This window comes from Leucoraja erinacea, chromosome 8 (assembly GCF_028641065.1).
Source record: "Leucoraja erinacea ecotype New England chromosome 8, Leri_hhj_1, whole genome shotgun sequence".
NCBI lineage: Eukaryota > Metazoa > Chordata > Chondrichthyes > Rajiformes > Rajidae > Leucoraja > Leucoraja erinaceus.
Window position 1 is genome coordinate 3,356,029 of NC_073384.1, and position 18,184 is coordinate 3,374,212.

The 18,184-nt window shown below is 43.4% G+C and overlaps 1 protein-coding gene across 1 annotated transcript in view; it reads left to right on the top strand.

The window, feature by feature from the left end:
• Positions 1 to 18,184, top strand: part of nup133 (nucleoporin 133) — a 58,958-nt gene that overhangs the window by 14,067 nt on the left and 26,707 nt on the right. The window contains 10 exon segments of the mRNA XM_055638886.1: positions 3,506 to 3,637; positions 4,472 to 4,546; positions 4,548 to 4,643; positions 4,836 to 4,991; positions 6,631 to 6,701; positions 8,866 to 9,013; positions 9,359 to 9,509; positions 10,825 to 10,982; positions 12,832 to 12,923; positions 16,178 to 16,341. Coding sequence (XP_055494861.1) covers positions 3,506 to 3,637; positions 4,472 to 4,546; positions 4,548 to 4,643; positions 4,836 to 4,991; positions 6,631 to 6,701; positions 8,866 to 9,013; positions 9,359 to 9,509; positions 10,825 to 10,982; positions 12,832 to 12,923; positions 16,178 to 16,341 — 1,243 coding nt within the window.

Here is an 18,184-nt window from a genome sequence, read left to right on the forward strand (position 1 = left end):
CATGGATAAGGAATGATTTGGAGGGATAGGGCTAAACGCGGGCAAATGGGACGAACTTAGATCGTCATGGGTGAGTTGAGCCGAATGGCCTGTATTTGCTCTGTACAACTCTATGACTAGGAACAACTGAAAAGCAGGAACAGAGTAAATAAAACCTGAAATATTTTGGAGAATGAAAAGTCCAAAATTAGGGAGGGCTTAGGGCATTTTTCCATTTTCCTCTCTCTAGTTCTGCTACAGTCGTAGGGTTGTCATAAGTAATAGGAGCAGAATTAGGCCATTTGGCCTATAAAGCCATTCAATCATGGCTGATCTATCTGTTCCTACTAACCCCATTCTCCTGCCTTCTCCCCATAACCTCTGACACCTGTACTAATCACCAATATATTATCTCTGCCTTAAAAATATCCATTGGCTTGCCCTTGACAGCCTTCTGTGGCAAAGAATTCCACAGATTCACCACTCTCTGACTAAAGAAATTCCTTCTCATCTTCCCAAATGAATGTCCTTTAATTTTGAGACTATGGCCTCTAGTGCTAGACTCTCCCACTAGTGGATACATCCACTCTATCCAAGCCTTTCACTGTTCGGTACATTTCAATGAGGTCCCCCCTCATTCTTCTAAACTCCAGCGAGTACAGGGCCAGTGCCGTCAAACGCTCATCATAGGTTAACCCACCTATTCCTGGGATCATTCTTATAAGCCTCCTCTGGACCCTCTCCTGAGCCAGCACATCCTTCCTCAGATATGTTGCTGTCTTTTTGATCAAGTTTAGTTTAGTTTAGAGAGATACAGCATGGAACCAGGCCCTTCATCCCACCGAGTCCACTCCAACCACCGATCATCCATCCACACTAGTTCTATGTTATCCCACTTTCTCATCCACTCCCTATATACTGGAGGCAATTTACAGAGGGCCAATTAGAGTCCGTTATAAGGAATGGGGTTGCAGAGTACTTAGAAGTTCATGATAAAATAGGCCAAAGTCAGCATGGTTTTGTGAAGGGGAGATCTTGTCTAACGAATCTGCTGGAATTCTTTGAGGAAGTAAATAGCAGGACAGACAAAAAAGAGTCAGTGGATGTTTGCCTAGATTTTCAAAAAGCCTATGATAAGGTGCCACACATGAGGCTGCTAAGGAAGATGAGAGCCCACGGTATCAAAGGGCAGATACTACCATGGAAGCAGGTTGGCTGGATGGCAGAGTGGCAAAAAGGGGGCTATTTCTAGCTAGCTGCTAGTGACTAGTGGATTTCCACAGGGGTCAGTGCTGGGGCTGCTACTCTTCAAGTTGTATAGTAATGATTTGGATGAGGGATTCAAGGGTTTGTGGCAAGTTTGCCAATGATACGAAAATAGGTGGAGGGGCAGGTAGTGTAGAGAAAGCAAGGACACTTCGGAAGGAGTTGGACAGGTTGGGAGCGTGGGCAGAGAAGAAGCAGATGGAATATAATGTAGCAAAGCGGGGAGTCATGCATTTCGGTAGTAGGAATAAAGGTGTAGACTTTCTAAATGGAGAGAGAATCCAGAAATCGGCGGTGTAAAGGAACTTGGGAGTGCTGGTGCAGGTTTCCCAAAAAGTTAATCTACCATTCCAAATGGTAGTAAAGAAGGCAAACGCAATACTAGCTTTTATCTCGAGGGCTAGAATACAAAAACATGTATGTAATGCTTTTGTATTGTATTGTATTCAAATTTATTGTCATTGTCTCAATTTGAGACAACAAAATGAATTTCCCTTACAGGCAGTATCATAAAAAAAAAAAAATCACAAAAAAAAACACAAAAAAAATCCACAGAAAATAAATAAATAAATAATAAATAAATAATGAAACATATTAAAAATAAAATTGAAATTGAAAAAAAAAAAGCACAAACACAGAAAGTCCACGACACAACATAACATAAATGGCACCAAGGTGAGGATGGCACCATAGTCCAGCCAGCCTCCCCTCCGTGTTCATCCGTGGTCGGGGCCTTCCGAGCACCCGCAGTCGCCGCCCCGGGTGGCCCGTTGTTCAGGCCCTCACGCCGGGCTGGTGGGACGCCGACGCCGCACCCCGACGGTGAGCATCCTCCTCCTCAGCGGCCCGGACGTCCTGATCAGCCGCCTCCCGCTGCCGGAGTCTGCATCTCCTGAGTCCGCAGGCCGAGCCGGGCAGAGTCGCAGGCCCCGCGCTGTCCATCAGCGCCGCCCGCGTTGGGAGCTCCGCAAACCGCAGCTCCGTGATGTTGGTGCAGCAGGTCCAGCACTCCGGGCTCCAGACGGCGACCCCCGGTAAGGCATTGCCAGCCCTGCGATGTTTCAGCGCTGTCCCGCCGCTGCTGGAGCTCCGGTCGATCCCGGCAGGAAAGGCCGTGCCAATCCAGGTAGGTAGGCCGCTGTGGGGGGAGGAGGGGGGGGGGGGGCGAGGACGCGACTCGAATAATAGTCGCGTCCTCACCAGGAAGCGGCTGAAGGACAGTATCCCTCGCACCGTGCCCTCTTCCCCCACATAAAAACACAAAAAAACCCCCCACAAAAAAACACACTTTTACATAACTAAATAAACAAAAAAACAAAAAGATACTGGGCTGTAGGGGGAGGCTGCTGGCACCAGCACCACCGGAAGTACAACAGATGCTGAGGCTCTAAAGGCGCTGGTCAGGCCACATTTGAAGTATTGTGAGCAATTTTGGGCACCATATCTCAGGAGAGGGTCCAGAGGAGGCTTACAAGAATGATCCCAGGAATTAGTGGGTTAACATATGATGAGCGTTTGACAGCACTGGACCTGTACTCGCTGGAGTTGAGAAGAGTGAGGAGGGACCTCTTGAAACTTACCGAATAGTGAAAGGCTTGGATAGAGTGGATATGGAGAGGATGTTTCCATTAATGGGAGAGTCTCGGACTGGAGGTCAAGCCTCAGAATTAAAGGATGTTCCTTTTGGGAAGGAGATGAGCAGGAATTTCTTTAGTCAGAGCGTGATGAATCTGTGGAATTCTTTGCCGCAGAAGGCTGTTGAAGCAAAGTCAGGCAGAGATGGATAGATTCTCGATTAAAATACGGGTGCCAGGGGTTATGGGCAGAAGAATGGGGTTAGGAGAGAGAGATAGACCAGCCATGATTGAATGACAGAGTAGACTTGATGGGCCAAATGGCCTAATTCTGTTCCTAATTAAGCTACTAACCCGCACATCTTTGGGATGTGGGAGAAAACCAAGGCACACAAAGGAAACTTGCGCTGTCACAGACAGAACGTGTAAACTCTACATAGATGGCACCCCAGCGCAGCTGCAACATTTTGATGTTGTTTAAACAGACTCATCTGTAATGTGAGCTTTGTTCATGAGGACTGTTAAACATTGCTCTTTGTAAATTATTGCAACTATAACGAAAATACAAAATTATCTTTGAACACTTACAGATTTATGTGAGATTATGGATTCTCTACTTTCAATGCTAAAAATATGAAAAAAATGTTTTGCTGTTTTATTAATCCTTCTGATACCCTGTTTTTCAGTGTGTGTCGGTGATGGCAGCTTCCAGGCGGGGTACAATATGTTATTGGCCCAGTTTGACCCATGAAGAATCTTGTACAGAAATTACTGTGGATTTTAACAGTGCTGAGTGGAAGTGTCTGACTTCTGTAACGGTTTGTATTATTATGGGCAAACTTTGTGTTGGGTTGATGGAGTAGCAGTAGTGGAATGAGGCTTTGTGATCTGTAACCATCATATGGAAACATAGGGAAAAAAATAGGTGCAGGAGGAGGCCATTCGGCCCTTCGAGCCAGCACCGCCATTCAAAATGATCATGCCTGATCATCCAAAATCAGTACCCCGTTCCTGCTTTTCCCCCATATCCCTTGATTCCCGTAGCCCTATGAGCTAAAGCTCTCTCTTGAAAATATCCAGTGAATTCCACATACTCGCAACTCTCTGGGTGAAAAGGTTTTCCCTCATCTCAGTCCCAAATGGCCAAGCCCTTATTCTTAAACTGTGACCCCTGGTTCTGGAATCCCCTAACATGGGGACCATTTTTCCTGCATCAAGCCTGTCATCCTTTAAGAATTTTGTATGTTTTTATATATAGACTCATTATGTTGGGAACACGAATATTTCAGTTTTCCTTAAAGCGTATCAGAAATGTCTATAAGAAATGTAGAACTACGCCTATATCATAATGTGAAATATGCAAGTTGGATTTGCCTGGTGGACGGAACTTCAAGTTTCCGATGTATTAGCAATTTGCTTCACAGAGAATTGAGACTTTAAGGCAACATTTTAAGAAAACCACTCTTAAGATTGATTTAGATCAAGTGAGCTTTGATTTGGGACTGGGTTTTGATTCTTGCAGCTTTTTCACTTCTAGGTTAGTGCTGTGGATTGTAACTGGAGCAGAGTTAGGTTAATGCCTATGTATTGCTTGAATCCTATTTATTGGTGAATGAATTTGTTAAGCTGTTGCTGGTTCTATTTTACTGTAGGTAGGTGGATTTATTCTTGCTTCCCAAAAGAACCAGTTGCTGCGATTAACACCGGATGGTTCGGGAAGAGTGAGCTTCCGCCCCCGTGCAGCAGGGACAGGGGATGCTCTCGGGACTGGGTCGCAGGGTCTCTTCACTCTTTGGCATTCTCACCCCCACAGCCAATGATGTGGTAAGACTTTTAAACTGCATGGATTCATGTGCACAGACTGATTTGTTGCGTTCATTATTTTGTTGAACATGTAAAGAAATTTGCCACTTTTCCAATGCAGGTTTAAAAAGTAGTCAATGTCGATCATTGCTATTCACTTTGGTGCGTAAAGTGTGGGTTCTTGCTGTGACATTCTTTTCCTTCCCATGACAGTTAAGCTCTGTACTGTGGGATGAGGAGAACGAGTGCCTCTATACCCTGACTAACTCTAGCCTGGACAAATGGGAAGTGGATGAGACATCTGAACGGCATGTTTTCAGTTGGGACTTAAACCGATCCATGAAAGGAGACCTGGGAAACTACATTTGGGTAAGCAGCAAGCATCTAGCATAATGGTGGTGACTTGCATTTGTTTTATAACCATATAACCATATAACAATTACAGCATGGAAACAAGCCATCTCGGCCCTTCTAGTCCGTGCCGAACACTTACTCTCACCGTCCCATCTACCTGCATTGCCAAAGGTTTAATTGCCAAAGGTGATCCCAAAAGACATGCTATTGTTTGTTTATTTTAAATGAATTGACAAATCTTTGCCAAGCAATAAATCTTTGCGTCATAACCAATCTGCCATATTTTGTCATGGTCTCAACAACAGTAGTTCAATCCAAGCATACCTCATGGTTTTTCATTTAAAGGAGGACGTTGTAATTGTGAGGAATTTTTGGCATCATATTTGAGGAAGGATGTGCTGGCTCTGGAGAGAATCCAGGGGAGGTTTACTAGAATTATCCCAGGAATGAGGGGGTTAACAAGATGAGCATTTGACGGCACTGGGCCTGTACTCGCTGGAGTTTAGAAGGATGAGAGGAGACCTCATTGAAACTTACCGAAGAGTGAAAGGCTTGGATAGAGTGGATGTGGAGAGTCTGGGACAAGAGGTCATACCCTCAGAATTAAAGGATGTTTCTTTCGGAAGGAGATGAGGAAGAAATTCTTTAGTCAGATGGTACTGAATCTGTGGAATTCTTTGCCCAGAAGGCTGTGGAGGCCAAGTCAATGGACATTTTTAAGGCAGAGATAGATTCTTGATTAATATGGGTGTCAGGGGTTATGGGAAGAAGGCAGGAGAATGGGGTTAGGAGGGAGAGATAGATCAGCCATGATTGAATGGTGGAGTTGACTTGATGGGCCGATTGGCCGAATTCTGCTCCTATCACATGACCTAATAATGGAATTGAAAAGAAATGCAATTGATCATTTACCATCAACATAAATTGGCAGCAAATCCAAATGTGTACCTGTGTGGTGGGTGGTGCCAGTTTGAATGAGGGGGGGGGGTGTATTTGAACGTGGAGCAATGTGATGCCCTTGCCCATGAAACAATGCAAACTCCACACGAAATTGGGGTGTAAAAATTCCAAACTAAGCTGAATCCATGACCGTAGATGACAACCTATCAATCGCAACACTTTTGCAGGCATTGTTTCTTGGCTCTCATATTGTAATCAGCCGATGAAAGTATATAACAATATTTGAATTTTGCAACGCAACCTGTAATCCATATTAAAAAAAGAGGCAGAGGGCTGTGATGTGGAGTGGCAGAGTAATAGATTTATCTATAGAATCACGCTGTGGGTATCAAGTAACCAAAGGATTGTTTCAATGAAAATTGATGTGCACCACAGGATTGGTTGCTTAGTTGACATCTCAACAAGATAAGCTAAACAAAGGAAATATAACAGAAGGTAGACAGAAATGCTGGAGAAACTCAGCGGGTGAGGCAGCATCTATGGAGCGAAGGAAATGGACAACGTTCTGGGTCGAAACCCGAAACGTTGCCTATTTCCTTCGCTCCATCGATGCTGCCTCACCCGCGGAGTTTCTCCAGCATTTTTGTCTACCTTCGATTTTCCAGCATCTGCAGTTCCTTCTTAAACAAAATATAACAGAATATTTTATCTCCACAATAATTACTATAATAACAAAATCTTTCACGAATTCTAGGGAGCTGATGAAAATTATGAAACCGATAAGTCTGGAATCAATGTGCAGTATCTAGATTTGCAACTGAGCAAGTAAGTGGAGTCTTTGTTACTGCCTTTATTTTGAATTCTTCTCATGCTATTGGCATCAAATGTTTCCATGTGAAGTCCGACAATCAGATTGAACAATTCATTTTGTACAAAATGTTGAAGAGGGTATTTGCACAAGAAATGTCTGAAGAAGGGTTCCAACCTGAAATGTCACCTATCCATGTTCTCCAGAGGTGCTGCTGGACCCAAGGAGTTACTCCAGCACTTTGTGTCTATATTTGTATAAGGCGTTGTAATGAAAGTCCATTAAGCCCGTCAAGCTGCTTCCTTCTGCAGATCCCAATCAAGTCAAGTCAAGTCAAGTTTATTTGTCACATACACATACGAGATGTGCAGTGAAATGAAAGTGGCAATGCTCGCGGACATTTGTGCAAAAGACAAACAACAAAACAACCAAACAAATTATAAACACAATCATAACACACATATTCTTTTACATAATAAATAATGGAAGGAAAAACGTTCTGTACAGTTAGTCCCTGGTGAGATAGGCGTTTACAGTCCGAATTGCCTCTGGGAAGAAACTCCTTCTCAACCTCTCCGTTCTCACCGCATGGCAACGGAAGCGTTTGCCTGACCGTAGCCTCATTAGTTTGTTTACTGAGTTGTTTACTGATTGTTTACAATCAGCCTCATTAGTTTGTTTACTGAGAGGCATAGATACAAAATTGGAACTTTGAAGAAGATATCTTTGCAGCATCCTGTCCAATAGTGGTAATTAATATTAAATTGGATGCAATCTAATTTATCCATCAGAAAGCCCCACCTTGTTTTCTGCACCAGCAGACCAATTGCTTGACTGTACGAAGGTTCTGGATTAATTCGAGGTCACGATGGTGAAGAACTTTGTTCATTTAAAAAAAAGGGTGAAGTGGGGTTTACCAGAGGTGGGCATGTGGATTTGGAAGTTGGATCTGCAGTCGGATGGAGGGGGAGAGTGGGGTGCGCAGAGAGGCTGGAGGATCAGCTGAACTTTAGTCCAGGGGATCCCATGTTTCAAGAATTTGATTTCCTATTGCTCAATCCTAATACGTCTTTTTCTCATGTCCTAATTTCAGTTCTGATCTTTTCCTGTTAGTGTACAGATATATCTAGTCATTTCCCATTGTATGGGGGAGAGGCTGATCATGAGTGTGGGTGTGCAACGTAGGTTCACCAGGTTAATTCCCGGGATGGCGGGACTGTCATATGAAACTGGGCTGGGCTGGTATTCACTGAAATTCAGAAGGATGAGAGGGAATTTTACCTAAAATTATTAAAGGATTGGACACGCTAGATGGTCCCGGTGTTGTGGGGAGTCCAGAACCAGGGGCCACAGTTTAAAAATAAGGTGTAGGCCATTTAGAACTGGAGGCTGATTCACTGGATGCACTCAGAAGAGAGTTAGAGCTCTTAGGGCTAACGGAATCAAGGGATATGGGGAGAAGGCAGGAACGCGGTACTGATTGTCGATGATCAGCCATGATTACATTGAATGGCGGTGCTGGCTCGAAGGGCCGAATGGCCTATTCCAGCAGCTATTGTCTATATCAGTGGTTCCCAACCTATTTTTGGCCATGCCCCACCTAATCACCTCTAAAATCCTGATGCCCCCCCCCCCCCCCCCCCCCCCCCCCCCCCATGTGGTGATATATAATTCTTATCATTTAAAAAGTGAACTCCCATGACCTCGCATGCTTCGTGCGATGTGCATGAAGAGCGATGGCGCGGTGATTATGTAATAACTACACAATAAAGACCTTTTTTACCCAAAAAAAATTATTTACTCAAAATAACATCTGAAACATAAACTACATATGGAAAATCCTAAAAAATAAAAATCGAAAATTTGGACCCAGACCTCAGTCGCGCTCAATTGCCCCCCTTAAAAATCAAATTGCCCCCCTGTGGGGCGTACGCCCCACGTTGGGAACCACTGGTCTATATCTATGTTTGCGCTCTCCTGCATGGGGGAGTCTTTGGTGCACAATGTGACGTTGTCTCTGCTGCATTTGTCCCACACTCTGTCCACACATTCTCAGTTTCCTGGACCAACTGCCTGTGATGGACTGGTTAGAAGTTGTTTGTTGAAGTCTGACTTCATCTATTTTCAAGATGCAACCTTCTGAAAGGGCAGCAATGTTTCAGTCTTCAATTTGTTTTGCAGAGAGGGTCTGGTGGTTTTGATGGCAGCTTGGAGCCAGGGAGACTCTCCATGCTTAATCTACTACGTTTTAGGCACTGTCCAAGATAATGGATATCGAATAACTGATGAAATTAGAATGGAGGTCACTGAGTATCATCCTTTATACCAGGTAATGGTTGTAAGTGCTCTTTACCTCCATTTATTATGGAGTTTAGAACTTGTGGGGAGCAGTTGAGATGAACCGTGCAGGTGTATTTAAAGGGAACCTAGATCAGCATGCTGGGGTGAAGAAGGGTCTCGACCCGAAACTTCACCTATTCCTTCGCTCCTGATGTTGCCTCACCCGCTGAGTTTCTCCAGCATTTCGTTGTCCAATGCATTTCGTTGTCTCTGTACCTTTGGGAATCTGAATCTGATCTACCTTTGGGTGAATTTACTGATGCAGTAGAGATGAAGTAGTGGGAGGCTGTTACTTATTGATGATTTGATTTAAAATGGTATACATTTTTTTCAGCCAGATGAGGAGATCCCATGCCGGCGGTTTTTGATACCAGATTACTCAAACCCAGCTGCATACCTCTATACATATGATATGGTCTTTGCAGGTTCCACTGGAACTGGACGAGCTGGTCTACCTCAGGAGAAAATCAACTTGAATATGCCAGGTATCTTTTGTAAAACATTTACTTAGTAATTCTTTGCTACGATTGTTTAGACAATAATTCTAAATTGGGAAGTCCTTAAACTATAGGGTCATTTCAAGAGAGAGTTAGATTTAGCTCTTAGGGCTAAGGAAATCAAGGGATATGGGGGAAAAAGCAGGAACGGGGTACTGATTTTTGGATGATCAGCCATGATCATATTGAATGACAGTGCTGGCTCGAAGGACCGAATGGCCTACTCCTGCACCTATTTTCTATGGTAAAGAAGATTAATTTCACACAGGCACAACTTTATAGGTGGGCTGAAGATTGAGATCTTTGTTTCAAGTTCATTAGTCATAGGAGCACACATTCGCCCCATCGAGTCTACTCTGCCATTCAATCATGGCTGATCTATCTTTCTCCCTCTCAACTCCATAACCGTTGACATGTTTACCAATCAAGATTCTGTAAATTTCTGCTTTAAACATACCAAATGACTTGGGCTCTACAGCTTTCCATGGCAATGAATTCCACCGATTCACCACCCTCTGACCAACGAAAATTCTTCCTGATCTTTCCAAAGGTACATCCTTTTATTCTGAACTGTGCCCTCTGGTCCAATCTCCCAGTAGTGGAAACATCCTTTTCACATCCACTCGATCCAGGCTTTTCAGGACCTGGTAAGATTTCACAGTGTTTAGCCTCTGATATTGTGGGACTGCTTCTGGAAAACTTTCACATGTGCGGCCGGTTTCAATAATAAGTAAATAGTCAATAGCCAAATCAATTATAAAAATAAAAAATAAAAAAAAAAGTCCCGACCCAAAACGTCACTTATCCATGTTCGCCAGAGATGCTGAGTTATTTCAGTACTCTTATATGTAAATAGCCTACTGCCTACTGGCCTCACTGTTGAAGGTGATGTGCAACCACATACACCATTCCCCTAAACATGCCTTGTTTAGTTCAATTTAGTTTAGTTGTGAGCCAAACCCTTTGTGGTAAGCTCCAGGGTAAAAAATGGATTCAGTGAGATGGAAGGTCGAGAAAACAAAGGGAATATCTGTGATTTAAGAGTGGAGTCTAGAGATACTGAAAGATGATGGACATGCCAACTGAGATAATGTTGAAGATTTGTCTGCTGCGGAAGCTGTGTCTGGAGCTGTGAATTGGCGCAGAAGAGATCAGTGCCAGAATCAGGAGTGAATGGATTGGTTCAATTTGTAGCACTCTGTGCACATGGATTAATGCACCAGTCTGTAGTCGCTACTGAAAACTTGTGGGTTTGTGCGATAGTTTGTGTTTTTAATTGTGGGTTACGTCTCTGAACTTGCAGGTGATGGTATCCTAGGTGGGGGAAGATTTGCTGGGTATCCTGTCCTATTCTGCAGGAACAGTGGTTTGGTTGCTGCTCGCCCCAAGGAAAGCGTGTCAATGCTACCTGAAAACATTGAAGATTCTCTGGCTTTATCTACCTCTGGAGCAGCAGCACAGGTGAGGTCACATACTCCGTGGAGGGAAAAGATATGATCAGTGTGTGGCTTCCAATGCAGGAAACATGTTCCCGATGTTGGGGGAGTCCAGAACCAGGGGTCACAGTTTAAGAATAAGGGGTAGGCCATTTAGTACTGAAATGAGGAAAAACATTATCACCCAGAGTGTTGTGAATCTGCGGAATTCTCTGCCACAGAAGGCAGTGGATGCCAATTCACTGGATGTTTTCAAGAGGGAGTTAGATTTAGCTCTTAGGGCTAAAGGAATCAAGGGATCTGGGGAAAAGCAGGAATGGGGTACTGATTTTAGATGATCAGCCATGATCATATTGAATGGCGGTGCTGGCTCGAAGGGCCGAATGGCCTACTCCTGCCCTTATTTCTCTATGTTTCTATGTCTTCTAATGTAGCCATTTACCCAAAATGATGTTACATTGAGCTATTGGAAATTGTACGCATGTATATCTTTTAACACAATATCATTGCTTCTCTGGTATAATTGACAGAAACATGGAAATTAGATGCAGGAGGAGGCCATTTGGCCCTTCGAGCCAGCACCGCCATTCATTGTGATCGTGACTGATCATCCACAATCAGTAACCCGTGCCTGCCTTCTCCCCATATCCCTTGATTCCGCTAGCCCCATGAGCTCTAAAACTCTCTTTTAAATTCATCCAGTGAATTGGCCTCTACTGCCTTCTGTGGCAGAGAATTCCACAAATTCACAACTCTCTAGGTAAAAATGTTTTCTCTTCTTATTTTATGGCCTCCCCTTTAATCTTAGACTGTGTTTGTTTCTATAAGATACCCTCTCATCCTTCTAAATTCCAGTGAATACAAGCACAGTCTTTCCAATCTTTCCTCATATGACAGTCCCGCCATCCTGGAGATTAATCTCGTGAACCTACGCCCCAATAACAAGGATGTCCTTCCTCAAATTCGGACTCCAAAACTGCACACAATACTCCAGGTGTGGTCTTACCAGGGCCTTGTATAACTGCAGAAGGACCTATTTTCTCCTATACTCAAATCCTCCCCTTATGAAGGCCAACATGCTATGGCTTTTTTCACTGCCTGCTGTACCTGCATGTTTACTTTCAGTGACTGGTGTACAAGGACCACCAGATCCCGTTGCACTTCCCTTTTTCTTAATCTGACAGCATTGAGATAATAATCTGCCTCCTTGTTCTTGCCGCCAAAGTGGATAACCTCACATTTATCCACATTATACTGCAACTGCCCACTCACTCAACCTGTCCAAGTCACCCTGCAACCTCCTAGCATCCTCTTCGTAGTTCACACTGCCATCTAGCTTTGTGTCATCTGCAAATTTGCTAGTGTTACTTTTAATTCCATCATCTAAATTAAAAGTAACACTAGCAAATTTGCAGATGACACATAACATTGAACCGACTCAAATAGTGGATTATAAAGTTTAAAAATGCACAAAATATAGATGGTCTTGTCTGAAGAAGGGTCCCAATCTGAAATGTCACCCATTCTTTGTCTCCAGAGATGATGCCTGACCTGCTGAGTTACTCCAGCACCTGAAGAAGGGTTTCGGCCCGAAACGTTGCCTATTTCCTTCGCTCCATAGATGCTGCTGCACCCGCTGAGTTTCTCCAGCTTTTTTGTGTACCTACACCAGCACCTTACTATCTATTTTTGGTATAAATCAGCATCTAGTTCTTTGTTTCTACAAAATATAGATTATTAGGTCATTCTTACTTGTCCACTGTTTTCCATGTGTCCTCATCACATTGATCTCTGGTTTTGTTGCTTTAATTGTGCTTCAATTAATTTTTTGTGATTTCATGTGTATAGAATCAAATTTAGATTTCTTCTCCCAGGGTGATGTTGGGCAGCCATTTGAAAGAACTGCCGCAGAACCACAAGAGGATAAAATTAAGATGCTGAAAACTGCCTTTGTGATGTATTGCAGGTAGGACTGATTGTGAAATGCATAATTGTTACTTAGATCGTAGAAGCAGCGAAAATTCACTGGAATTAAACATTGGTTTACAGTTTTAAATTGTGCCAGCTTGCATAAACTTAGTTTTAATTAATTTAAATCTTATCAAAGATTTTCTTTATGCACAACAGTTGTAGAAGCTGGAATGTTGATGTCTACGTTTTTCACACAGTGTGGTGAATCTCTGGAATTTTCTGCCACAGAAGGTAGTTGAGGCCAGTTCATTGGCTATATTTAAGAGGGAGTTAGACGTGGCCCTTGTGGCTAAAGGGATCAGGGGGTATGGAGAGAAGGCAGGTACAGGATACTGAGTTGGATGATCAGCCATGATCATATTGAATGGCGATGCAGGCTCGAAGGGCCGAATGGCCTACTCCTGCACCTATTTTCTATGTTTCTATGACAGGGTTATAGTAACTAACGTGGCCCACTCTACATCAGCCAACGAGCAAATGGAGACAGCGATGTGTTCTATTGTTTGAACACATCAACACCATTGTTCAACACCAGCAAAACCAAGGAACTGATTGTGGACTTTGGAAGGGGTAGGATGTGGACCCACAGTCCCATTCATATCAACAGGTCGATGGGGGAAAGGGTAAAAAACTTAAAATCCCTGGGTGTGCATATTTCCGAAGATCTCTCCTGGTCCCAGAACACTGATGCAATTATAAAGAAAGCACATCAGCACCTCTACTTCCTGAGAAGATTACGGAGGGTCGGTATGTCAAGGAGGACTCTCTCGAACTTCTACAGGTGCACAGTAGAGAGCATGCTGACAGGTTGCATCGTGGCTTGGTTCGGCAACTTGAGCGTCCAGGAGCGGAAAAGGCTGCAAAAAATTGTAAACACTTCCCAGTCTATCATCGGCTCCGACCTCCCTACCATCGAGGGGATCTATCGCAGTCGCTGCCTCAAAAAGGCTGCCAACATCGTCAAGGACCCACACGATCCTGGCCACACACTCATCTCTGCTGCCATCAGGTAGAAGGTACAGGAGCCTGAAATCTGCAACACCCAGTTTCAGGAACAGCTATTTCCCCACAGCCATCAGACTATTAAACACAATTTAAAACAAACTCTGAACTATAACAGCTACAGTATTCTGTTGTGCTGCAGCCAGCAAGAATTTCATTGTCCTATCTGGGACACATGACAATAAACTCCCTTGACTTGAGGTGATCTGATCAAAGGGAAGGTTGGAGCAAACTATTCTCCAAGTTGGAAAATCTAGAAATAAGAGACAAACCTGAGGTCTTCTCTGAGCCTGGAGATAAGGCTCTTTCCACAGTATAGTGCCCTCCATAATGTTTGGGACAAAGACCCATCATTTATTTATTTGCCTCTATACTCCACAATTTGAGATTTGTAACAGAAAAAAAAAATCACATGTGGTTAAAGTGCACATTGTCAGATTTTAATAAAGGCCATTTTTACACATTTTAGTTTCACTATGAAGAAATTATAACAGTGTTAATGCATAGTGCCCCCCCCATTTCAGGGCACCATAATGTTTGGGACACAGTGATGTCATGTAAATGAAAGTAGTTATGTTTAGTATTTTGTGCATATCCTTTGCATACTGTCCTTCCAAAAAGACGAAGGAGATGCATTCAATGACTGTTTGAAAATTCCTCTGATTCTTCCTGTACTTCAAAAAGCCAGTTTACTGGGGCTCAAGAAAGCCCACCTGTCTCCTGACCAACTTTTACTGGTGACCTGCTTCACGGTGCAGCAGGCCTATATTGCAGCCACATCATCTTGCCATGGAGCTACCGAAAACGGTGTCTTGTGTTGGGGGATCTAGTCCCCTTCAGTTTTCTCTTCAGCATATAAAAGGCATGCTCAATTGGGTTCAGATCTTAGGTATAAAAGGGCATGCTCAATTGGGTTCAGATCAGGTGATCAGCAGACTTGGCCACTTACTCAAGAACTGACCATTTTTTAGCTTTGAAAAATTCCTTTGTTGCTTTAGCAGTATATTTGGGATCATTATCTTGTTGTAGAATGAACCGCCGGCCAATGAGTTTTGAGGCATTTGTTTGAACTTGAGCAGATAGGATGTGTCTATACACTTCATAATTCATTATGCTACTACCATTAGCAGTTGTATCATCAATGAAGATAAGTGAGCCAGCACCTTCAGCAGCCATACATGCCCAGGCCATAACACCCCCACCACTGTGTTTCACAGATGCGGTGGTACGGTTTGGATCTTGGGCAGTTCCTTCTCTCCACCATACTTTGCTCTTGCCATCACTCTGATATAAGTTAATCTTCGTTTCATCTGTCCACAAGACCTTTTTCCAGAACTGTGGTTGCTCTTTTAAGTACTTCTTGTCAAGCTGTAACCTGGCCATCCTATTTTTGCGGCTAACCAGTGGTTTGCATCTTGCAGTGTAGCCTCTGTATTTCTGTTCATGAGGTCTTCTGCGGACAGTGGTCATTGACAAATCCACACCTGACTCCTGAAGAGTGTTTCTGATCTGTTGGGACAGGTGTTTGGGGATTTATCTTTATGATAGAGAGAATTCTTCAGTCATCAGCTGCGGAGGTCTTCCTTGGCCTGCCAGTAAGATCACCAGAGAGCTCCTTCTTCTTAATGATGTTCCAAACAGTTGATTTTGGCAAGTCTAAGGTTTGGCTGATGTCTCCAACAGTTTTATTCTTGTTTCTCATTCTCATAACGGCTTATTTGACTTTCATTGGCACAACTGTAACACAGCTGTAATTTCTACATGGTGAAACTAAAATGTATAAAAATGGCCTTTAATAAAATCTGACAATGTGCACTTCATCCACATGTGATTTTTTTCTATTACAAGTCTCAAATTGTGGAGTACAGAGGCAAATAAATAAATGACGGCTCTGTCCCAAACATTATGGAGGGCACTGTACATAGTGAACCTTTGAAGCTCCTGTGGCTGTGGATGCGACCGGACAGTAAGAGCTTTCAGTTCTGAGCAATAGATGTCGGGTTCACGCAGTGAGGAATTTGATGGAGAAAATAGCCAGGGACGTGATGCAAAATTGGTTTGGTCTGCTTCAAGAAAATATTTAAAGTTGGTTTCGGACTTGGACAGAATGTGAAATCACTTGGAGCAGATTTGTAAAAATAAAAGTTATTTTTAAATTTTAAATCAACTAGTTAATCAAAGGCATAAGATGACTTTATTTAATTGTTGGGTCAATCTGTGTTAAGTTTCGAATATTTAAACTTCCAGAAAGGATATCGTTGCTGCCCAGGCGATGTTGGGGGACATCTTCCCAGAAAACGCAGATCTGAGATCGGACTCTGAGCTTGATGGTGCTGTGGCACAAATCAGTTTAGATCTGATCAATGACTACCCAGCGTGTGATCCCCGCTGGGCTGAATCCGTACCCAACGGTAAGGCTTTTTGAATGCTGTGTTAAAAAAAAATCTTTCCCTGCACATAGAAACATAGAAAATAGGTGCAGGAGGAGGCCATTCGGCCCTTCGAGCCAGCACCCCCACTCATTGTGATCATGGCTGATCATCCCCAATCAATAACCCATGCCTTCTCCCCATATCCCTCGACTCCACTAGCCCCTAGAGCTCTATCTAACTCTCTCTTAAATCCACCCAGTGACTTGGCCTCCACTGCCCTCTGTGGCAGGGAATTCCATAAATTCACCACTCTGGGTGAAAACGTTTTTTTCTCACCTCAGTCTTAATTGACCTCCCTTTATTCGAAGACTGTCGCCCCTGGTTCTGGACTCGCCCAACATTGGGAACACTTTTCCTGCATCTAGCTTGTCCAGTCCTTTTATAATTTTATATATTTCTATAAGATTCCTCCTAATCCTTCTAAACTCCAGTGAATACAAGCCTAGTCTTTTCAAGCTTTCCTCATATGACAGTCCCGCCATCCCAAGGATCAATCTCGTGAAACTATGCTGCGCTGCCTCGATCACGAAGATGTCCTTCCTCAAATTAGAAGACCAAAACTATACACAATACTAGATGTGGTCTCACCAGAGTCCTATACAACTGCAGAAGAACCTCTTTACTCCTATACTGAAATCCTCTTGTTATGAAGGCCAACATTCCATTAGCTTTCTTCACTGCCTGCTTTACCTGTAAGCCAACTTTCAGTGACCGGTGTACAAGGACGCCCAGGTCTAGCTGCACCTCCCCCTTACCTAACCTAACCCCACATCTTTAAACTTTTCCCCTTTTCATGTTAATTAGTCATAGGAGAGAAGTAGGTCTTTGGCCCATCAAGTCTACTCCGCCAATCAATCATGACCGATCTATCTTTCCCTCTCAACCCCATTCTCCTGCCTTCTCCCCATAACCCATGCCACCCACACTAATCAGATATCTATCAATCTCTACCTTAGAAATACTTAATGAAATGAATTCCACAGATTCACCACCCTCTGACTAGAGAAATTTGTCCTTATCTCTTTCTAAAGGGATGTCCTTTTATTCTGAGGCTGTGCCCTCTGGTTCTAGACTCTTCCACTAGTGGAAACATCCTCTCCACAACCACTCTATCCAAGCCTTTCACTATTCCCTACGTTTCAATGATATTAACCCCTCATCCTTCTAAACTTCATCGAGTACATGCCCAGTGCCGTCAAAAGCTCATCATATGTTAACCCAGTCATTCTGGGATCATTCTTGTAAACCTCTGAATCCTATTTAGGGCCAGCGCACCTTCCTTAGATATGGGGACTAAAACTAATCACAATACTCCAAATGTGGTCTGGCCAGAGCTATATAGTCTTGGCATTACATCCCTGTTTTTATAATCTAATCCTCTTAAAATAAATGCTAACATTGCATTTACCTCACTACCGATTCAACTTGCAAATTAACCTTTTGGGAATCCTGCACCCAAGTCCTTTTGCACCCCCGATTTTTGAATCCTCTCCACATTTGGTAATTTACGCTTTATTCCTTCTTCCAAAATGCATGACTCCACACTTTGCCACACTGTATTCCATCTGCCACTTCTCTGCCCACTCCCGCAACCTATCCAAGTCCTTCTGCAGAGTCCCTGCTCTCTCTACACTACCTGCCCCTCCACCTGTCTTTGTATCAGTTGCAAACTTGGCCACAAAGCCTTCAATTCACTCATCCAAATAATTGATACACAACGTGAAGAGTAGAGACTCCAGCATCGACCCTTGCGGAAAGAGTCACTGGCAGCTAACATGAAAAAGCCCCCTTTATTCCCTCTCTTTGCCTTCTACCATTCCCA